This window comes from Ostrea edulis, chromosome 1 (assembly GCF_947568905.1).
Source record: "Ostrea edulis chromosome 1, xbOstEdul1.1, whole genome shotgun sequence".
NCBI lineage: Eukaryota > Metazoa > Mollusca > Bivalvia > Ostreida > Ostreidae > Ostrea > Ostrea edulis.
In genome coordinates this window covers 95026089-95050666 of record NC_079164.1, presented here as the reverse complement: position 1 = coordinate 95050666, position 24578 = coordinate 95026089, and the positions used below count along the sequence as shown (strand labels likewise).

The 24578-nt window shown below is 37.9% G+C and overlaps 2 protein-coding genes across 2 annotated transcripts; both read right to left on the bottom strand.

The window, feature by feature from the left end:
- Positions 1-8826: 8826 nt before the first annotated feature.
- Positions 8827-10559, bottom strand: LOC125658377 (uncharacterized). The gene is made up of 2 exons (XM_056145101.1): positions 10310-10559; positions 8827-9429 (listed from the first exon to the last, which is right to left on the bottom strand). The coding sequence occupies exons 1-2, from the start codon at positions 10557-10559 to the stop codon at positions 8981-8983; spliced, it is 699 nt and encodes a 232-aa protein (XP_056001076.1). The 3' UTR covers positions 8827-8980.
- Positions 10560-17908: 7349 nt separating this feature from the next.
- On the bottom strand, positions 17909-22717 carry LOC125657648 (uncharacterized). The gene is made up of 3 exons (XM_056167024.1): positions 22460-22717; positions 21150-21234; positions 17909-19882 (listed from the first exon to the last, which is right to left on the bottom strand). The coding sequence occupies exons 1-3, from the start codon at positions 22599-22601 to the stop codon at positions 18736-18738; spliced, it is 1374 nt and encodes a 457-aa protein (XP_056022999.1). The 5' UTR covers positions 22602-22717; the 3' UTR covers positions 17909-18735.
- Positions 22718-24578: the final 1861 nt, after the last annotated feature.

The following is a 24578-nucleotide window of genomic DNA, read 5'->3' as shown; positions in this document are numbered from 1 at the left end:
GGTTCTAGGTTTTGGTGTTGGCTTCCGCATTGGTGGAACTGAATACTCTGGTGTTGCATCCATCTTCGGTTGGAATTCAAAAAGATGTCCAATTGGTAGCAGTAAGTTTCTGTGCAGAATCCTTACTCTTCCAACACCATCCTCCCTCTGTACTTTGTAAACAGGGATATCTTGAATGGGCTGACTAATCACTATGTATGGGTCTTCTTCCCACTTGTCCGACAATTTGTGGCGTCCGTCAAATGCTACCACTTTGACTAGCACTCGGTCTCCTGCTTCTACCACAACTCCTCTAGACTTTAGATCATAATTGTCTTTTTGTCGTTCCTGTGATTTCCGTATAGCGTCTGATGCTAACTGGTAGGATTTCCTCAGTCGCTCTTTTAAGTTGTCTATATACTTGGTAAGAGATTTTGATCTTTCGTTCTGTCTATCTAATCCGAATTCTATGTCTATTGGTAAGTTAGGTTCCCGTCCGAACATAAGGTGATAGGGTGAAAATTTGGTAGTTTCTTGCTTCATGCAGTTGTATGCGTGTACAATGGGAGCTATGTAAGATTTCCAATCTGCTTTTCTTGATTGTTCTAAAGATCCTAACATGTTAATCAAAGTCCTGTTGAAACGTTCGCAAAGTCCATTTCCCATTGGATGATATGGTGTAGTTCTTGATTTTGAAATGCCGAAAAGTTCACATAATTCCTTAATAAGTCGGCTCTCAAAATTTGCACCTTGATCAGAATGAATACGTTTAGGAAGTCCATAGTGTACGATAAAATTGTTGAAAAATGCTTCTGCTGTTGTCTTAGCTGTTGTGTTTCTAGTTGGTACAGCAATGACAAAACGTGTAAAATGATCAGTTATGACGAGTACATTTTCATATCCTCCCTTACTTTTCTCTAGACATAGGAAATCCATGCAGACCAATTCAAGAGGTTGGGTGGTGATGATGTTGTTAAGTTCTGCTTTGTCTTGTGCTGGTGTTTTCCTAAGAATACATCTCCTACATTCTCTAATCCAATTTTCAACATCCTTGTACTGTCCAGGCCAGAAAAATCTATCCCGGAGTAAACCCAACGTTTTCTCTCTCCCAGGATGTCCCATGTTGTTGTGTAAAGATCTCAATACATGACCTACTAAACCTGAAGGTACAACAAGTTGATTGATTGTCTTCTCATCCACCTTCACTTCTCTGTACAGAATGTTGTTGATCAGCTTCAGTTTGTCGAAGTTCCTGAACAAAATGGTGTCTGAGAAAGATCCAGATAACTCGCTCTTCTTTGGCCTGTATCCATCATAAATGCTATGTATCCAGGGCAATAGTTCAGGATCATCATGCTGCGCTTTCTCGATGTCAATCTTCATGATTCCATGAGGATCTTGTAACTGAGCCAATGGTTGTTCTGAGAAGGAAATAGTTTCTATACAAGGTGTTGTTTGGGACTTGTTGATGGTGCTAATTGAGTCTGATGAAATAGTGACCATCTCTGCACTGTTTGGTTCCTCCAATCTGGATAGTGCATCTGCTGCTGCATTGTTCTTGCCTGGTCTGTATTTGATGTCAAAATCATAGGCAGATAACGCTGCAACCCATCTATGGCCTGTTGCGTCTAATTTGGCATTGGAAAGAATGTAGGTCAATGGGTTGTTGTCTGTAATGGCAGTAAACTTTGATCCATACAAATAATCTTTGAATTTCTCAGTGATGGACCATTTCAAAGCTAAAAACTCAAGCTTATGGGCAGGGTAATTTCTCTCTGCTGGTGTAAGTCCTCTGCTAGCATATCCAATGACTCGCTTCATCCCAGCCTGTTCTTGGTAAAGAATGGCTCCAAGTCCTTTGGAACTAGCATCAGTATGGAGTTCAAATGGAATTGTCATGTCTGGGTATCCAAGTATAGGTGGTGATATCAAGTGCTGTCGTAGAACGTCAAAAGCCTCTTGCTGTTCTCTACCCCATCTCCAATTAACTGACGATTGTTGTTTTCCTTTCTTCTTTGACGACTGTGGACTGGGTGTTAAATCTGTCAGTGGTCTGGCAAGTTTGGAGAAATTTCTGACGAATTTCCGGTAGTAACCAATGAATCCTAGGAATTTCCGGACCTCTTCGGGTGTTCTTGGTGTTGGCCAGGACTTCACTTTATCTACTTTCTCTGGATCTGGTTCTATTCCATCAGCGGAAATAATGTGTCCAACGTACTTAACCTTAGTCTGGAAAAATTGGCACTTGGATGGAGACAGTTTCAATCCCGAATTCTGTATTCTCTGTAAAACTCTTTCCAGTCTTTCCAGATGATCCTCAAATGTCCTTGAGAATACAATGATGTCGTCCAGGTAGATGATGCATATGCTAAGGTTAAGATCGGCGAATATGTCTTCCATCAGTCGTTGATAGGTGGCAGGGGCATTGGTTAACCCAAATGGCATTCGCTCATACTCGAAAAATCCGAGTGGTCCTACAGTGAAGGCAGTGCGCTCCTTGTGATTATCTTCTATCTCAATCTGATGATATCCACTCTTCATATCAAGAACCGTGAAATAACGATTGCCATGCGGAGAGTCCAAGATGTCATCAATTCTCGGAAGGGCATACGCATCCTTCACTGTCCTCTGATTCAACTGTCGATAGTCGATACACATCCTGAGCTGACCATTCTTCTTCCTCACTAACACCACGTTACTGGCCCATGGCGACTTTGAACGTCTGATCACACCACTAGTAAGTAGTTGCTGGATATGGTTCCTCACTTCGTCAATCATGCTGAGTGGAATCTTTCTGTGTCGCTGTTTAAATGGCACAGGATTGGTAAGTTCAATCTGATGTTTCACTCGAGCAGTGAGTCCAATATCCTCATCATTTTTCGAGAAGATGTCGTTAAAGGCTCTGATTAACTGGAGTCCTTTCTGGAATTCTGTTGCATTCAAGTTGCTATCATCTATCTTGATCTTCTCCATAATGTCAGTATCCAGAAGTTTCTGTTCCTTTGAACTCCTGTGACTTTCTACTGTGACAGGCTGAAGTTCACACAACAATGATATCTACATATATATACAAGGTAAAACACACTGCTACACTAGCTTAAATTGAAATATGAAATATTCATACGAAACAGTATTCTACTTTGATTAAAAGATTTATCGAAAAATTATTCAGCTTCATAATAACAGAGGGCTCTACATGTAAGTTACAGATTTAACTAAAATGAACAAGATCCACAAGCAACTGAAGTGTGGATAGCATGTATATATTATTATGTTATGACCCCCATATGAAACAAAAATAGACATGATAATTACTTCAAAATAGGTTATTTCCCCTTAAATCACCTTCATTAGCCATTCTGATTAGTCAGTTTTATACTTGTCATAAACTTATGAGTTGGCCACTCTAGGGTACATACATGTAAATACAATTAGCAGTATCATAGCATGATTATTTTGAAAACTTATAACAAGTACAAAAATGTCTGAATCAGAATGACTTATAAGTTATAAACAATAACCAGATTAAACATGTTACATGCTATCCTAAGAGTTTAAGAGGGAGCTGGTTTCTTCAACCACTACGTCCACTTCTACATGTATTTACTTTTACGTTTGTTATTTTGTGACAAGTCTAGGTCCAATTTCTCAACATCTGAAATTCCTGGCAGCAAACACCTCGTAATACGTTACGTTCACAAAGTTAAACTATCTAGTGATACGACTAGTATACTATTTCGAACGAAATCGATCAACTGTTAGCCTACAACTAGTCTTCATAAAACCGATTAATTTTGTCGGCTTTTTTAAGTGAGAGACTTTTACCATAGCAGCTGATCAGTAAATGTGTCAGACATGGTGCTTGAAACATCGAATTCTATAGAAGATATACATAAAAATTACCTTTCAATTAGTTCAGCCTTCATCCCCGAAACTCTTGCCCCCCTCTTACGCAAATTTTCCCTTAGCTGGTGCAGGCTCATTCCTTCATATTTCCCGGTCTTCCTCTATTGTTTATAGTTTGTAACGTTCGTAGCCATTTTTTCTAGGACCTCAATATGCGAAGCGCCCTCTGGAATTCGGGAGAGAGAACTCTAACGGTAGAGTGACAAATGTAGGCCATTGAATATTATATTTAAAAATTCTCTCAATCAATGAATATACATGTATATTGGTTTTTATTAATTATAGCTTAATATGATGTGCTTTGGTGCATATAAATTAATAAAACATGAGATCATGCATCCTTGTGTTAAAATTTGGCTTTTGCATTTGGGGGTATATGCGCTCTGTAGCCTGCAAAGGTATGTCTAATATGGGTTTTTTAGTTAGTTTATGAGTTGTTAAAGTTATTTAAATGAAAAAAAAAATGATTGACAGAAATTTCTAATAGTATTTACCTATTTTCAATAAAATATCTAAGTATGAAGCAGAAGTGGACGATTCTGTGGTGTCTTTTATTTCAAGTTCCCGGGATATATCGAATCGACATAATAATGAAAATCATTGTTAAAAGATTTAACACACTTCTACGTGAAAGGAAAAAAATCTCTTACTGTGGCCTTCCATGCAACATTTAGAATATTGCGCCATACTTGTGAAATTACTTTGAATATTATAATCATTACGTTGTACAGGAACCCGATGACGTCATGGGATTATGCTACATATTGTCGGTTCAGTTTGACATATTTCATTGCATGAGAAGAATACTTCCGGTTTCCCCTCTGTTCGTTTACGCCACAATTACGCACTTTGTATTGGTTTGTCTTCTTTTCTTCCGCGCGAAACCCATGGTTCATGTTCATCTATTTCTATAAACTGGTACCCTGCTGACCTCGCTTCTCTCGTATTAGACTTTGACGTCATAATTACTAGACTAAAACGACTCTACCATTTGGAATCTCTCTAGTGAGACATAAAGATCAACTGACCAATGAAATCGGTTCATTTGGGCTAACCAAAGTACCTCTTACCCGTTGTTTGTGTGTAGCGCCAATTAGCGTGGAACCAGTTTACTATCTCTATAGCGGGTGTTGCTAAAACGCGAAACGGAACAGAAAACGGAAAATAATGTATGTAATAATGTTATGAGGAGGTCAGCATTTTGCAAAAGAAAAGGTTTATCATGAATAGGGGAAGCAGAAATTACAGAGAGAGCGGGAAGTCATCCACAGAATCCACCATTTTATATATACTTCATACTAATGCATATGTATTTTAAAGTTATTAACTTACCATGTAAAATATTAATAAAGGAAAAAAAATAATAAAATCATACTAAAAAATACTTAAATTTTCAAATTTTATATCCAATGAATACCCCCCCCCCCCCCCCCCCCCGAAAATCACATTGTAAAAGATAAAATAATTTTTTCAACAATTTTCGCCAAACAAATTTTAAAGCGAACGATTCCGGTGTGTATGAAAAGTTTGCCTCACTTGGGACGAATTTATGTGAAAGTTCGTATATTTACCGACATCCTGTGGATTAGTGTTGAACTCGAAGAGACACAGCGGGAAAGACAGATTGAAACAGATCCAATCAAAACTAGTTTACGATCCATAGTATAAGGAATTAACAGATATGGAATAGCTAAAAGGCTAACAGACAATTTATACTTGAATGGAATTCAAATTTTACCTCATTATATTACGATACAATTATTTAGTTTAAAAATAAACTGCTAGAAGTATTCCCCATTTAAGATTGGAGTGCTGCGATCACAAAGTCTATGTTAGTCAAAAAATAATATATTAAACACGAGACGTTTAACTTGCTGACCTAATAAGATCATGAATTGTTGTTATATACATACCACACTCCCTGTTGTAAGTTTACACATACACGGTATTATGTGTAAATTTACATGCAAATGTGCGTTAAGGAAGAATTGCCACGGGGGTGGGTGGGTGTCATTTAAAGTACGTGTGTTCTTTCCATTCTTTACCTATAGGTGTCGCTGCTCGCTAACACATTTGTTAATGCCGACATTTCAACATTCTTGTAAACTTTGTAAACTTCGCTTAACAAATTTATGGTGCAGAAGTTTAAGATAAAATTGTTTTACCGCTGGTAAACAAATTCCAAAAATTTTGATTTTAATCATAATAAAGTATTTCTTCCGATATTTTTTTTTGGTGTTATCTTAGCTACATTAATAATTCTAATTCTGTTCCATATTCCGTTCCGCGTTTTAGCAACACTCCAACAGATTCGGCACGCTAGAGCTTGTTCTGCGTATGGTCAGTTTTTAAATCGAGGCAAGTTACTGACAAACAAGTTGATGGTACAGGGGTTTCAAAAGTCTCGATTAAAGTCAGCATTTCGCAAATTCTATGGTCGTTATAACGATCTAGTTCGTCAGTACAACCTATCATTGTGTCGAATGCTGTTTGACATATTTCATACCGATTGTTAGACTGTTCTTGACACACAGATTTTGACTACGGATAACTCCGTTTACCTGATCAGGATATAGGGCTCACGGCGGGTGTGACCGGTCGACAGAGGATGCTTACTCCTCCTAGGCACCTGATCCCACCTCTGGTGTGTCCAGGGGTCCGTGTTTGCTGATTGATGTTTTCCGCCACACTCAACAATTATTAGTTATATGGTGGCGCCCAGTTTTTATTGGTGGAAGAGACAACCCAGACATATTGTAGCTGGGAAGAGACCACCGACCTTCCGAAAGTAAACTGGGAAACTTTCTCACTTAGCGGCGCGAGCGGGATTCGAACCCGTGCCAACAGAGGTGAGAGGCCGAGTGATTTTGAGTGCGATGCTCTAACCACTCGGCCACGGAGGCCCAATTTTCTATTTTGTATTGCTTATGGGAGTTATGAGATTGATCAGTGTTCGTTATCTTCACCTTTCACTGTAAGTGTAAGAAAGAAATAATTACTCAAATGAAATTTTGATAGTGCATTTTCTATAAAATTGGCATGTTAAATTGTTTACAAATCTGACACGTGCTCAGTGCCTCTCTTGCGCTTTTTTCCGAACTGGTGACCATCGAGGTCAATGCACATGGGAGATTACGAGCAGGAATTACTGACAGGGTGACAATGATTTATGAATTGACATTTTTTGCTGATTTGACGAGTTTATTGCTTCAGATTCACCCCGATTCTACTAATTTATATATATTCAATCACAAATATATTAAATATTTGTTCATTCAGTTACAGGATGTATTCCTTTAAATGAAATCTTCAAATAACCCATGTTAACTTTTAAAAGAAACACTATTTTAGCGAATACGATGTAAACCTAATTGTCTGTTGACGAAAGATAAAAGTTCTGAAGTTTTGGATTTTTACAAGACTACACTAACGTCTTTGTGTATTGGTAAAATTCCCATTCACATTATTTTCATGTGGATTTGTAAGATTTCCCATTTTCTATGCTGTTGCACCCAAATGGAAAATTAGTACCCACTGTCTTGTTGTATACGAAAAGGGGTACTTAAAAGTTGGTCAATATTTTGAAACTGCCAGACCACCATAGACTACTTTAAACCGGATCCCGCGAAACCATAGAACGTGCTTGCTTGAAGAAGGTTAGCAATGATGCAAATTTCTCAGTAACTTTGAATATAAAAACAAGTCGATAAAAATCAAACGATATAGCAAGAATTATTAATATATTTATATAAAAAAAAAAACCGCGGAAATATCCGTTTCTGAGATAAACCAGTTCAGGTAGATTTTTTCTCCCGACAAATTGTGTTAACTACCACGTCACCATATGGCCCCAGGCTATTAGTATATATGGTGGTATTTGTAGTCCCCTACCGGTTCCAGAGTGGCAAACTACAGGTCAATGTCGTAACGATTGGTTGACAGGTGTGAACTTAATTTTCATATTGTTACATTTTATATTCATCAGGATCGTGTTTCCAAGGAAAGGCTGTAAAAGTAGGACTATTGACTGAAGACAGTCGACGAAACTCGGTCGAGGGTTGTGTAAATAATCACTTCATAAATTTACCAATTCCACTAGATCAGTGTGTGCCTCCGTGGCGCTCACAATCACACGGCTTCTGGTCGGCGCGGGTTCGATTAATTGAAAATTGTTTAACGTCCCGCTCGATAATATCTCACTCATATGGAGACGTCACCACTGCCGGTGAAGGGCTTCAAAATTTAGGCCTTTGCTCGGCGCTTATGGCCATTGAGCAGGGAGGGTTCTTTATCGTACCACACCTGCTGCGACACGGGACCTCAGTTTTGGCGGTCTCATCCGAAGGACCGCCCTATTTAGTCGTCTCTTACGACAAGCAAGGGGGTACTGGGGACCTATTCTAGCCCGGATCCCCACGGGACGCGCGGGTTCGAATCCCGCTCGCGCCGGTAAGTGAGAAAGTTTTCCAGTTTACTTTCGGAAGGTCGGTGGTCTCTTCCCAAGTACATCGTATCTGGGCTCTCTCTTCCACCAATAAAAACTGGGCGCCACCAAATAACTGAAAAATTGTTGAGTGTGGCGGAAAGCAGCCAAATAATCAATATGCGCGATTAGCCCCCCCCCCCCCTTTTTTTTTTATTTGCAAGAACAGTGACCCAGATTTGATGCTTTACGAACTGCATCGAAACTAGGAAAACGGAACATTGGACGATGACGCGAGTTCCAATTTTCTTGGTTGTTTTTGTGATGATAGTAATTAAACCCAAATTCACTATGCGTCATTTAGGATACATTAAACGTATCGTGGCATTTCACCCGAAACCGGTGACATCTCTACATGTGAGACGTTCTGGAATTAAACATTCAGAATTTCCACATCATTTATAGAATGAAAATAAGATACGCGTTAACTGGTGTTCTAGACTAATTTTTATGGTGAAACGTGGTCCACAACATTTAGACAACTGTACGGGTGTTGTGTACAAACCATGATACAATGTAACTTAGTATTATCTACCTAATATGTACAATTTGCATCATCTACTCCCTAGATTCCATCTATTCACCCATATACTAAATGGTTTTACAGATAAATCAGTTATCATCACTTTTTGGTATCTCTCCTATTTTCCATCCCGTGAATGATGAATACATTTCCATTAAATAATCTCCTTCTTGTCCAAACTTGGCGACCCACACAATGTCGCTTTCCTTCACCTCTGCTATAACAATGGTGGAACAGGACAAATTGGATGACGCATTCTCTCCTTTGTTATTGCAGCTGTTTAGTCTTTTCTGATGACCGTTTATGTTCAGCTCGGTTTCGTACCATTTACCTGGAATGGTGACACTTGTCCAGTGGAAAACATACACACCAGACTCGGGAACTCTAAATATCCCTGTTGTAGGATCATATCCTTCTCCGATGTTGATATCAACGATTTCGTACATGACAACCTCGGACACAGTTTCGTTATCGTCCATGGGATGTCCTAATGCTGCTGAGAAGGCAATGGTTCTCTGAGCAGACAGTTCCCTAAGTTCTACAATGTAATTACTAGTTTTATTAGTAATGAATATAAACATCGATTATTGTAGCAGAGACTAAATGTCTGATAATTGTGCATTCAACAATTTTTCAGTTATATAGTGGCGCCCAGTTTTTGTTGGTGGAAGAGAGAACCCAGATACAATGTAACTGGGAAGAGACCACTGACCTTCCGAAAGTAAACTGGGAAACTTTCTCACTTACCGGCGCAAGCGGGATTCGAACCCGCACCGACCAGAGATGAGAGGCCGTGTGATTATGAGCGCGATGCTCTAACTACTCGGGCACGGAGGTCCCTATTATGTTCAAGGTAAACCATTATGTTCATTGATTGATTGATTGTATATTGTTTTACGTCCCTCTCGAGAATATTTCACTCATATGGAGACGTCACCACTGCCGGTGAAGGGCTGCAAAATTTAGGTCTATGCTCGGCGCTTATGGCCATTGAGCAGGGAGGGATCTTTATCGTGCCACACTTGTTGTGACACGGGACCTCGGTTTTTGCGGTCTCATCCGAAGGACCGCCCCATTTAGTCGCCTTTTACGACAAGCAAGGGGGTACTGAGGATCTATTCTAACCTCGATCCCCACGGGACCATTATGTTCAAGGTAAACCAATAGATTATTCACTGCAAAAGGTTACAAAACAAATTTACTTCTCTTCCGTAATACCGTATCAGCAGATCGCTTAAATTGAACATCACTAACAATTTATTCCATATCGGAGGTAATAGTTACCTTTCCTGGTATTATAAAATCGCTTAAAGTAAATTTCGCTAAATACATATACTAGTACTTATTTTTAGGGGGGGGAATCGCTAAATTTGTGCCTCGCTAAAAATTCTACTTATACGGTAAATTTCCTTACATACCATCTTCCATAAGGTCACCAGATTTGCTATAGCGGCGTTTCAATGCTGCTCCCACTTCTATATTTTCGTTATCGTCAACCAGTGGTGTATCCACGATTTCGTCGTCTTTTCCAGCTGTCTCTTGATGTAAATCATACTTCAATTCGATCTCCTTACATTTGTCTTCCACTCGCTGCATTCGATATTCAAACAACACGGTGGTCAGTATCACGGCACACACAGACAGGGTGATGACAATGTCTTGGTGCATTGTATACCGACGATATGAATACACGAATTCCTCTATGCTAAAAATTAGAAGACGAAAAAAAGGTTCAGCCAAATTTTAAAGAGAGAACTGTGCAAATTCTATAAATATGATCCATCGCAATTTTTAGTAGTTTGTGGAATGTTGGGATTGCGTTCAGAGCGGATCCGGAAGAGCCCAACTGACATTGATGTCAATCCATAGATTGAGATGTTATGCAAAAACGAACCATCACCATCTATATTGCCGCTACGGTAGCCTACACCCCGGTCACAATATAACCTACACCCCGGTCACAACATCGCCTACACCCCGGTCACAACATAGCCTACACCCTGGTCACAACATAGCCTACACCCCGGTCATAACATAGCCTACACTCTGGTCACAACATAGCCTACACCCCGGTCACAACATAGCCTACACTCTGGTCATAACATAGCCTACACCCCGGTCACAACATAGCCTACACCCCGGTCACAATATAGCCTACACCCCGGTCACAACATAGCCTACACCCCGGTCACAACATAGCCTACACTCTGGTCACAACATAGCATACACCCCGGTCACAATATAACCTACACCCCGGTCACAACATAGCCTACACCCCGGTCACAACATAGTCTACACCCCGGTCACAATATAGCCTACACTCTGGTCACAACATAGCCTACACCCCGGTCACAACATAGCCTACACCCCGGTCGCAACATAGTCTACACCCCGGTCGCAACATAGCCTACACCCCGGTCACAATATAGCATACACCCTGGTCACAATATAGCCTACACCCCGGTCACAACATAGCCTACACCCCGGTCACAACATAGCCTACACCCCGGTCACAACATAGCATACACCCTGGTCACAATATAGCCTACACCCCGGTCACAACATAGCCTACACCCTGGTCACAACATAGCATACACCCTGGTCACAACATAGCCTACACTCTGGTCACAACATAGCCTACACCCCGGTCACAACATAGCATACACCCCGGTCACAACATAGCCTACACTCTGGTCACAACATAGCCTACACCCCGGTCACAACATAGCCTACACCCCGGTCACAACATAGCCTACACCCCGGTCACAACATAGCCTACACTCCGCATGTTGGCGTATACTCAGTGTATAACGCGTAGTGATTGTAATTTTAAAACTCTTAAACATAATTGTACTACATCTAAGTGAAGAACTATTTAATCGAAAGCACAGAGAAATTCACTATACATTGCATGTATGTATGGAGAAATTCACTATATACATATATAAATACCCATTCCAGCCCCTACCCAGGGTTGACCTCATGATATGTGCAACCAAATTTCTTAGAAGTGTGTGACCAGCGCGCTAGATTGCTCGACCATCTCAAAAATCTGGCTTTCGGCGGAATTCACGCCACGCTGCCACAGGCTTCATACATGTACACGGTCATTAAGAATGGTAATGGAATAGTCGTGTGACATAGATATTGCAATAAACTCATGAGTAAACATAACCCTAAGTGAAGATCTATAGATAGGTAAGTGTTATTCACAATTATCTCTGTGTCTACAAATATAAATATGCTATACTTACAAAGGTTTTACGTGACCGTTCAAATTATTGCAATCCCAGTTAAACAATTACAACCTATGCAGATTTATTCATGCACTGAAAACATTGATTTGAAATTTAAACATGTCGGTACCGATCTGTACTATTATATGGTACATAAGCGGATTATCTCAATTCTTCCCTCCTCTCCCTGCCATTTAAAGAAAGTTGTACTACGGTAAAAAAAAATAAAAAATAAAGCTGTTACATTTTAAAGGTTTAGAGTCTTGTGATTAATCATTTATTTACAATCGTCGGCAATTTTTTTACGCTACTAAACCTTTGTATTCGTACATCTTGTTTTGAAAAATCGGAAGACTATTAATGAGTTTTACATCGCCATTTTTGAATTGGGTGGTGAAAGTTATTTGATATTCGCTTCAGATAAGATATCCCTCCAAATAAATTAGGTGACCTTTCCTCAAGACGAATTCAATGATACATTGTAAATACCTACATACCATTAGTTTAAACGTTTCGGATTGGATTGGGTAAACCTAGAAGATGCATAATAACATTTTTATACATCCTTCATTAGACGGGACGTATTATGTTATGGCGCTGTCCGTCCGTCCCGAGTCATGTTTTCCGGACTTTTTTTCCGTAACGGATGCATGTACAACTTTGAAATTTGGTCACAATATCTCCTTCAGGAATTGTAAGACCTTAAAGAGTGAGTTTGCATTTCAGCTGGATTGGTCCATCGTTGACCTACTTTAGGGCTATAAGTAGGTCAAACACTTTTCCGGACTTTTTTTCGTTACAGATACACATATTTCCCTGAAATTTACACATAAGCTTCCTTTCAGAGTAATATAAGTTCAGTTTGCATTCCAGCTGGATTGGTCCGTCCATCCGTTACCTACATTAGGATTAAAGTAGGTCAAATAGTTTTCCGGGATTTTTTTCATTATGGATACAGATATTGCCCTGAAATTTAGTAGGAGGGATACAAGTTCAGTTTGCATTTCAACTGGATTGGTCCATCCATTACCTACTTTTAAGCTAAAAATAGGTCAAACTGTTTTCCGGGCTTTTTTTCCCCAGTACGGATACAGATATAGCCCTGATATTTAGTCAAAGGCTTCATCTCAGAGGAATACAAGTTCAGTTTGCATTTCAGCAGGATTGTTCCATCCTTGACCTACTTTTTGGGGAAAATTAGGTCAAACAGTTTTCCGGGCTTTTTTTCATTACGGATACAGATATTGCCCTGATATTTAGTCAAAGGGATACAAGTTCAGTTTGCATTTCAGCAGGATTGGTCCATCCTTGACCTACTTTTGGACTAAAAATAAGTCAGACAGTTTTCCAGGCTTTTTTTCATTACGGATACAGATATTGCCCTGATATTTAGTCAAAGGCTCACTGTACGACGGGCGTATATTGTACCGTTTGCGGTACTCTTGTTAAATTTCGATTTGGGTTTATGGTGGTGTTTTGTATGAATGCTTGTCAAGGGAACTCCTTCTATAGCTAAGGTTTGGGATTCTAGTTTTCTAAGTTTGTAGAATCCGATACAGCAATTGCCATACAAATGAATGCAGATCCAATCGCGCGAGACTATATGTAGTGGCCATATGTGTATATGATATGTTATATGATAATTGAAATCTAATTGTATGCATTGTAAGGATGCATAACATTGGATTGGCTTCAGATGCTGTAGTTGTCTTACATTTTCTGGAGATAATTTTTAAATGACCCCACCCTTTTTTACTTTTCTTGATTATCTTCCCTTGGAAGGGGAGATGACCCTTCATTTGAACTGTTGAAAAAACCTTGAATCCCCTACACACAAGTATACTCTGTCAAGTTTGGTTGAAATAGTTGGTGGATCTAATTTACCAATACAACCCATGGACGTAGGAACCGGGGGGGGGGGGGGGGTGCCCCCCAATATCCCCCCCCCCAAATTTGTATTGTAAAATTCACATATAGTGTAATGTATAATTATTTTTAAGCAGAAAGTTCATTTAATTCAATGAGACTCAGAGTCAGTCAGTGTGACTGTCCTTTTAGCTTAAATAAAAAAAATATTATGAAAAGCACTTAATGCCTTAACATTTCTTAGGGCATCATCCAAAAGGTCGTAATCATGAGGTAATGGTTCGGTTCTCGTTCCAAGCTCCGCATCTGGCGTCAAACCTATGATATGTAGTGACTGTTCCTTTGCCAAGTGCCCGGCACTAGTGTCGTTTAAAGTTGTTGACGACTCATACGAGTGAAAAAATCTCGCAAGGGACGACTGATCAAAAGGTATCTAATATGTGTGACCTTGACTAACTTTCAAGGTCTAATAATTCATTAGATAGCTTGTTCATAGAAACTTCGTCTTGATACAAAAATGTATATGCCCACCTGCCCTAATACCAGTTCAACGTTTGTATATATTTAAAATCTTTTTGTAAAGCTAATATGATGAATTGTTGACTTTTTTATCATCACAGTTTTTATGGTAAAGGTAAACCCGACAATGTGTGAAGTACTATTTATCAGTGACGTAACACACCCAATGTGACGTAGGTTATGACGTGTAACAACTTTTTCAAAGCTTGTAAAGTCTCAGGCTGTCAAGACCTGTTTCATTCTTGGTCCAAGAGTAGACACTTTCGTATCAGTGTAAGATCAACCTTCCGCACAGTTTTAACCTTGATTATATTTCACAATGTATGCCCAGACGGACGAAAGAAAGGCATTTTTCGAAAAAGTGCACGAAGAAGCAAGGAATGCAGGAAAAAAAGGGATGGGGAGCACTAAGTTTTCTTGTTAGACTCAAAGGGCAAATTTTTAAGAAATATCCTCTTCCAACAAGCATACCTAATATCCCAACTTCGAATATTCGAAAAGATGCTGTTTCCTCAGAGCTTTATCCAAATGATGCTCCTTCTGAGCTTATCCCGATTCAGATATATGGTGATTGGAGTTGTTTATTCAGAACTTTCTCTTTTTTTGTATTTGGACACGAGGACAATTTTATGGAAATGAGGGTACGAATTGTGTTTGAACTTGTTTCAAACCTGAAGCGCTACACGAATGAAAACACTTTTGTGACCATGTCCACAAACAAAAGTTCACTTCAATATGTCTTTGAAAGTTCCCTGTCAGAAGAGTGTTTAATTACTGGTGATTTGATTGCTTCGTTACAAAAGGAAACAATAAAAACAACCCAGAACGGTTACTATTCAAGCCTTTTACATATGTTCGTAGCTTCTAACGTTTTGCAGAAACCAATCATGTCGATTTTCCCCGAGGTGCAAAACCCTGGTGTAAACAGACAAGATCATAATCAGCTTATTGTTCCACTTGACCGTGCTGATGCTAAAGAATATCAGGATGCTATCCACATCATGTGGACTCAAACAATTGCTACAAAAATAGATGGTTGGACACCTAATCATTTTGTTGCCTGTATTCACAAGCATGAGGAACCTCTTTCAAAGCGTTCGAGGTTATCCTTTGAGGATTCTGAACCTCATCGCTCATTTGAACCAAAAAAATCAAAAGATAGTCCTTCCCCACTCTTGGAGTCTAACACAAATGAGGAGTCTATTGAAACAGGTAAATTGGGGGAAACTGCAAACAAACAAACAGACAAACATGTTAAGGTTGCTTCCTTTATTGATTCTTCTTCTTCTTCTTCAGAAGATGATATCTCAGAAAAACCAGTTCAAAAGGCCCAGGTTGTACATGAAAAATGGCATACACCAGAGATCGGTCAAACGTTTGAAGAAGAATTCAATTTTGTCACGACCCTATACACGACTTTTTTCAGTTACTTCCCTTAGTAAAATTTCACCCCGAGAGGTGTCGTTTCTAACGTAGCCGCCATTACATCCGTGACGCTGGTTAATCGAACTCCGTAGTAACCATTCACCGGTAACATATACAACTGTAATAATAAGCTCACTTCCACAGTATACTATATGAAACTCATTAGATCTTTTGTTTACGTAAAATATGAATCAACATCAATGTAAAAATGACATGGATCGATTGATTTCGTCCCCAAAAGACGTCAAACACCAAGAATGAAAGGATGATATTCGCGAATGGCCGCAAGTAGAGTACGGCGATATTTACAATTATTTGATTTTGAGTAGAGCTTGTGACGGCGAAGAAATGAAAAATTACAAATCGTTGGACAGTTATAATTATTTTAAGAGCGGTTCCGTTGGGAAAATTCTTCATTTCGCCATCAAAGATAGGGCTGTTCTAAAATCAGAAGTGCGCCCGTCACAAAAAGTAAACTCAGATTTTCACAATGCATGGGTACTCTGTGACATGGTTGGCACGATTTTAACTGGTGGCTGTACATGCATGGCGGGGAACAGTAAAACGTGTAGCCACGTAGGTGCACTTCTCTGGAAAATTGAATATGCTGTGAAACTGGGTCTAACAGGAAAGTCCTGTACCGATGAGCATATGCAATGGAACAAGGGTTCAACGAGAAACCTGGAGCCGGGTGTACTGGAGGAGATGGACTTTAAAAGACCTAAATATGGCAGTGACATTAACAATAATGCTGAAAAACCACAGAACACAAAATCAGTATTTCCAATGTTTGTGTCTCACCAATCTCTAAAATATTTTGTGGAAAATTCTGAACTTAAAGAATTATTTTCTTTAAAAATTCACTTTTAAGTAGATCTGTGCATGCAAAATTAGACACAACTCTATTTGAGCCTTCCTCTGAACCCCATACTGAGCATGTTGGTGATCTATCATGTAAGAAGTGTAGTCAATTTTATAATAAGTACATAAAACTCACTGATGCTCAAATCAAGTCATTATCAATGGCAACTATTTCACAAAGTGAATCAGAATTGTGGCACAACAGTAGAAAACTTAGAATAACTGGCAGTAGTGCGAACAAGGTTCCCATCCCCGACACTACAAACAGTGATAACTTCATTAGAGAACACATATATCCTTCCTTCAAAGGAAACAAATTCACTAAGCATGGCCAGGAAGGTGAAATTCTTGCCAAACAACAATTGCGTTCATCAGGATTGCATATAGAAGATGTAGGTACTATAGTTTCATTTGAAGAGCCCTGGTTAAGTGTTTCCCCAGATGGAATAATAACTGGTGTTGATGGTTCACAGTGTCTTTTAGAAATAAAATGCCCAATACTTAAGGATGACCAGACACTTGACAGTTTATTTACAGTTGGTAGATATGATGTTGTGAAATCCTTGGAAAATGGTACAATGTATGTTAAACATAGTAGTTCAAGGGGGTATTACCTACAAATACAATTAACTTTGCATGTAACATATGCAGTTGTGCAAACTTGTTATATGGACAACTAATGAATACAAGGTCATTGAAGTACAACATGACCAACAGTTTTGTGAATCGGCAATTTCAAGACTACACTTATTTTACTTCAACAAACTTTTACCGAGAGTAGTTGATGACTTTGAATCTGGCAGATTGACGATTAGTAAAAAATATATTAAATTTTCAAATTGAATACATGCATATTGATAAGGATTGTGTTTTTGATAACATGATTGCTGAAATTATACAGTCAAATGTCTTTTCAATCTGTGTTAGTTATTCATTACTGAGCATGTATTAAGTCTTTTTAAACTTAAAATGTTCAATAATAAAAAGGCTACAAGGAGCAGCCTAATGATATTTGAAACAAGTGACCACACACAGTATTTACAGTATTAACTTTAATCATACACAAATATCTTGATAATAAATATGACATTCACTTTAAAGTTACGATAGCTCTCAATCTGAAAGTTTTATTTTGTTGTAAATATGTCCTATTATGATAGTTTTGTATGCAACTTTAACCATAGTCATTGATAAAATCAAAATTAAGTTCAAGATTTCATCAAAATAAGGATTTTGGTTCTATTGAATATAAAGCATTATATATAGAAATCAATATTTGTTCGGGAAGACAATAATGTAATTTTACTTCATTAAAAGCCTATGCAATTTTGCAACAAAAAAATTCTACACCAAAAACTTAGAGCTAGTATTAATATAATGTACAGTATATCATATAAATGATACTGAATTTCCAAACATGGTTGTAATTTACAAAGATTAATCAAATATATGTCCAAAATACATTGGCATTTAAGAGATTTCAAGGCTGTGAAAAAATAAAACATTATGAACTTGTATAGGATTAAACATTCTTTTTGAAGAATTTATCGATGTGTAAACTCCGGACATTTTACTCACAAACTGAATAAAAGTGCGAAGCACTTTTATTTAAATTTGTGAGTAAAATGTCCGGAGTTTACACATCGATAAATTCTTTTAAAAGAATGTTTGATTCTTATAATTCAAATTCATTCACTTTAGTAACAATTGAAAAAATTTGAATAGATTCCCCGCACTATGTTATTTGTTTTCAGGCGTGTATGAATACATCGCGTTTTCGGATTTATTGATGTGTAAACTATCGTTCAGCTTTATGTTTGTCCAATCAAAACAGTTTTAACTTATAACATTGGAATTATTACATAATATCATATTACAATATGTTAATGCATGCATCATTAACATTAGTGAAGCTGACTAGAGTTTTAAAATAACCATCAGTTATCATCTTTATCTTTGATAAGGTCAGATCTCAGATTAACCAATGCAGCACAAACAATCAAGTAGTCACTGAGTTTCTTAACAGAGGTAACAGAAACTACCTGACTAAGTATGCGGAACACTTTTAAACGTCTAATAGTCCGTTCCACATGAATCCGTACAGTGGCAATTCGTCTTGTCTCTGTTACATCCTCTTCTGAAAGTTGGTCTTTACCTTTCGTAAAAGCTGGAATATTAAGTTTCACTTTCAAGGGAAAGAGTAAGTCATCAATGGTAAAACCTCGATCCGCCATAATTTCATCCCCAGGAAGAAGGTAATTTAAAATGCCAGACTCTTCCACAATTGCTCTATCACTAGATCTTCCTCCAAAGCCTTTAGATATAAACATAATCTGTCCATGTGGTGCAATACCAACCAAATACTTTCCTGTGTTGATGGACTTGTAGTGGCTGTATGTTTCTCCTCTTCTCTTCAAGTTTTTTGCTCGTTGGATGAAAGTTTCAGCGCAATCAATTATGACTGTGGTTTTTGGATAGTTCTCACGAAAAGATTTTGGCATGGTGGCTCTAATTGTTTCACGTGGAAGCCAAACAATTAAGTTTTTCAGTTTTGAAGCCATAAAAGAGAGTCTTTGATTGAAAATGGTGCACGCATAAGACTCGGATATTCCAAATCTATTGGCAAGATCTGCAAACAGTAGATTAAGCCTTAATTTCATTAGCACCAACAAAACTTGTTCTGAAACGGGCATGGTAAACTTCAATGGGTCGTCCATATTTTGCATTACACTCACAAATGTTCTGAAAGTGTTTAAAGGCAGTCCTGTGTATAACAAAGCTAAGTAGTCAGATGATATGTCAGCAGTGGTGAGGCGTATATGCAGAGTGCTACAGTTTACTCCTTTGTCCTCGGTCTCACTGGGTCTCGTCTGTGTTCCTGTATCCCTGGCTCCTGAAATGCACGGCCTAGCATATTCATGCTCATGTAGTGTGGGATCTATCCACTGTGTACCTGCAGATCTGCTTTCTGTTATGCTCGTCTGCGTTGAAAAAGATGTCATCGTTGGTTCAGTTTGAATAATGTTGAGAGTTTCAACATCATCTGCAGCAGCAACCACCTTTTGTTGCTTTTCATGTTCACTCCTACAATATAAAGTGTACATTATAACATAAAGTGACAAAAACAAAAAAACCTATCTGTATGTAAATCAATACATGTGGTATTGTAGTGTGTATTAATTTACACTTTCAGAGTTTTTACGGTCTTGATTTCAAGGGTCTGGGCCTTTCCAATTGGGAGAAATAGTGACAATTGCATGAAATTTGGAAAAATGTTCTATGGATCAAAGAAGTAGGGGGAAAACCAAACCAGTGCATTAAATCTAAGGAATAATTGGACTCCCTCTGACTTATATTTAGGTCAAAGTTTACCTCATTTCCTCATTTAAATAAGCAGAGGCCAAAAAAAATGTTTACTTAACAATTTTGAAGCAAAAATTGTAATCTGTGGGCTTTTGATGATTTATGAACAATTAAGTGTAACCTAGTTTGATTTTTTTTCTATTGTTTGGGAATTTTAAAACAAAAATTTGGAGGAATACTTGTTTTTTTAACATTGGAAAGGGGCCTTATTTTGGCCCCCTACAAACCCTGACTTTTCATGAATTGTTTCAGTGTGTTGTATTTATAATTTGGGAATAGTGTCTCATATGTTGCACAAAAATAACACCCCAAAAACACTGAAACAGAGTGAATTATCCATCAAATCCTTCTGATGAACTGATTCAAGAGTGCATCAGGAGTGTTATAGATCTAGTGCATGTACTTATCTTTAAACAAAAGGCCCAAGGGCCACATCGCTCACCCGAGTCACCTTGGCTCATATTTAAAGATTTTCCCTATATGTTCGTATGCAAAATTTTGACCCCCCCCCCCTCTTGTGACCCCATCCTACCCCTTGGGGCCATGATTTTAACAAACTGAAATCTGCATTATGTCAGGAAGCTTTCATGTAAATCTCAGCTCTTCTGGCTCAGTGGTTCTTGAGAAGATTTTTAAATGACCCCACCCTATTTTTGTGATTATTTCCCCTTTGAAAGGGACGAGGCCCTTCATTTGAAAAAACTTGAAAGCTCTTTACCCAAGGATGTTTTGTGGCAAGTTTGGTTGAAATTGGCCCAGCGGTTCTTTAGAAGAAGTCGAAAATGTGAAAAGTTTATGACGATGACAGACAAATTTTGATCAGAAAAGCTCACTTGAGCCTTTGGCTCAGGTAAGCTAATAATATATATATATTTTTCAACCTCTAATATATTTTCATCAATGACAGTTCAAAAATTTGCTTTACTTGACATAAAATTGGCTTATATCTGCTGTATGATCAATTGGAGTAAAAAAAAATAATACATACCCATCTGTTCCCACCATCTCTAATTTCTGTGCAACAAACTTTCTCTTCAGAAGTCGACGGCCAACTTTGACGGGAGTTTTATAACCTACAATTGTACAATGCATTCTTAAAATATAAGTATATAAAAGTTTACACAGATATAGTAACTACAGCTATAATAGAATTACATTCATGATTATTTTTTTTAATAAAAAAAGTAACAGACTTGGAATACATACTTCTTTGTTACACTTTAATTAAGGCCAATTCAACTGAATTAGTAGATTATCATCTGGGGGTCACAAAAAATATGGGATGGGTTGGAGGATTTTATTTTTTTGAAAAAAAAAATCGAGGTGGACCCTTTTTTGAGGGGCTGGTGGGGATAAATTTAATTGGCCTAATGTAAAATACTTAATCTGATTGGCCAAGAAACATTGACAAAACATGTTTCACCTTGAGAGTAAGAAGCATGTGATCCAGGGTAATATTTATCTTGCAACAGGAAACATTACTTGACAGGTGATATTGTAAAAATTATAACATGCGTCAAATTTGAGTGTGTACGGTTCACAGTAGATTTGTAGAAGATGCCATTTGAGCGTTTTGAAAAATTGAAATATGATATTATACATGTAGTTGATTGAAAATTTCATCCCATTGTCAATCTCAGATCAATCTAATTAAAATCAGCTCTTCTCTAACCGTTCCAGTGTAACAGTTAGAGAAGATCTGAGACTGATTTTAATTAGATTGATCTCATATGTGCCTAAATTGACAACAGTCTGATTGACAATGGTTTTCTCAGGGTAAAATGTTACCTTCAAGTTGCTCAACTATATGCAGTATGGCCCTAATTAGAATTACCAACCTTCAGATGTGTTATTTTAACTCAGAATGATTGTAATATTTGTATGATGTTTTAATATTTATACAAACACAACAAGTTAAAATTGTCCTACTAACTCAATGGTCTTAGTATACAACCTTACTATAACAAAGACAAATTTTGAATATAACCCTATCTGTCAAGCTCTTGGTAGTCTTTGAGTTATGATCCAAATTTTGCTTTTTCGAAAATAGTTCAAATTACACATAACCTTTCATAATTGCGGTTAAATTTCTTTCATATTAAAACATAATTAACCAAGTTCTTATGCATGTGTACACACTGAAGAGATATGTGTCAAACTCTAAAAAAAAATTATACTGAAACGTGGTGGGTCATAACATTAACAGGCCTACATGCAGCGGGGTGAATGTGTAGACAGGCCTGGTCTTCTGTACTTTCTATTTTAAAACTATATCATACGGCGAAGTTGTAAACAAACCTAAATTCAGACTGGGCGTTGGGTTTCGTGCTGTTGGTCGCCCGTCAATAAAATGCGTTGAACACACCAACACATTCTTTGGCAAATCGTGTCGATGTACTGCCCGCTGCCATTTCAGTTTCTCCTCTTCTATTTTCGGCATCGTGTGCAGGCTGTATGGCACGACGCAGGGGCAATCTTTGTGAGGAATATCACCATGTTCTTGGCATATAGACTGCTTTCATAAATACAGTTTCTTTCTGTTATTAGTGCAGTTAAAAACCGCACACGATTCTCCACCTCCACCTGTGTACATTTCTAAGGACGCTCACGGTTGTAATGGCCGATTATGGCGGATGCGTCACGTGACCGATAATGTCTGCGCTCAGCAACTGTGACGTAATTGCGGGAAAAAGTTGTGTATATGATACAGATTTGAAGCCAAAGGATCTTCACTGCCAGCTTATAATGTTAAAGATTGAAAACATCACCGAGATCAACAATGAGCCAAATACGAACAAACAATTTGATTTTATTGCATGTTCATAAAAATGAGACTGATGAACTGAAAAAATAGTTGAGGAGTTCGTAAGTGAAAGTCAGACTGGCGATTTTTGGAAAGTTTACCGAGTACTAAATACCTTATGACTCAGAAATGATTGATAACAAAATGATAAAGATATATACCAAAAAAAAAAAATTTTAAAAAATCTTTAACACCAAAAAAAAGAAAAAAACCCAACAAAACTTAAAATTAAAGTTGAGGGGTTTTCTGGAAAACTAATTAGATTCTATGTACATAATTAGATTTATGTAATGACGTACACCTCAATGCTTGCACATATTTATGCAGTTATCTTTTTAGTAATGGTTTTGTCGATATCACTTTTTTGTCGTAAATTACTTTGGTGTGGTGCCCCCCCCCCCCCCCCAAGTGAAATTGGTTCCTACGGGCCTGCAACCTATTATTTGGTCAAATGCTGTCCGACGTGTTTCATACCGAATGTTAGGCCGTTCTTGGCACACTGATTTTGACTACCGATAACTCCGTTTACCTGATTAAGACATAGGTCCCACGGCGGGTGTGACCGGTCGACAGGGGCTGCTTACTCCTCCTAGGCATCTGATATACCACCTCTGGTATATGCAGGGGTGTGATTTTTCCTCATTTCAGAGGAAATCCTCTGATTTGCTTAATGATAAAAAAAATGAAACACTGAATTTGATCTAAATTGGCAGAAAATGATATTTTTTTTAGGTAGGGTGAGGTGTTTTCCTCCCTTTTTTGACCAGCTTTCCTCTGATTTCTGAGGAATTCAGTCACATCCCTGGGTCTGTATTTGCCCAACTTTCTATTTTGTATTGCCTATGAGTTGTGAGATTGATCACTGTTCGTTATCTTCCCTTTTTATAACTTCAACAGTTGTATTAGAATATAAAATTATCTTCACCTTTTATAACATCAACAGTTGTATATTAGAATATAACATTATCTTCACCTTTCATAACATCAACAGTTGTATATTAGAATATAACATTACAGGTTTTGGTTATGTAAAGTTTGTTGTAAAAGTCCAACTCGAGTCAAAATATTGTGTATCCTATTTAAACAGTCTCTTCAATGAACTAGCGTTTTAAAGTGTGTAAGCAGTTTCACTACACTCGAATTCTCGTATAGTACTAGTGTGATGTGTAACTGTTGATGTTGACTAGCCTTGAATTACGTAGTTATTGCCTATACAACATGTCTAAAATACTTTCTGTTTATTTCGGAAGACATTTAAGATTGTATAAAGTCGATGTTTCACATGTTTACCTTTCATTGTTCTATGTTATTCATTATACCCGTCATTTTGCCAGTCTTCTTTAACGTAATTTGTTTTCTGCAATTTCATTGGCTAAGAGGCTTATTCCTGGTTTATCAGATTGAACGATTATATTTAGTATCATTGTGAGCCCTGTATAAGGAGCTAAGGTCAAGAACTTAAGTTTGTGCTTCACAAGAACTTCGTGTTCGCTTCTTTTCTTCTACATAGAGTAGGGTTTTCAATTAAACAATGAAATGCTTTCTTTGTTTCATCGGGTGATGAATGTAACTAGCATATCATTTTTTTTCTGCAACGATTGCTACCTTCATCAC

Coding starts and splice junctions, on each gene's coding strand:
- LOC125658377 (XM_056145101.1), bottom strand. CDS start 10,559: ATGCACCAAGACATTGTCATCACCCTGTCTGTGTGTGCCGTGATACTG. Junction 9,430..10,309: donor TGGTGACCTTATGGAAGATG/GTATGTAAGGAA, acceptor ATTACATTGTAG/AACTTAGGGAACTGTCTGCT.
- LOC125657648 (XM_056167024.1), bottom strand. CDS start 22,601: ATGCCGAAAATAGAAGAGGAGAAACTGAAATGGCAGCGGGCAGTACAT. Junction 21,235..22,459: donor AACGCCCAGTCTGAATTTAG/GTTTGTTTACAA, acceptor GTACAATTGTAG/GTTATAAAACTCCCGTCAAA. Junction 19,883..21,149: donor GAGATGGTGGGAACAGATGG/GTATGTATTATT, acceptor TTTATATTGTAG/GAGTGAACATGAAAAGCAAC.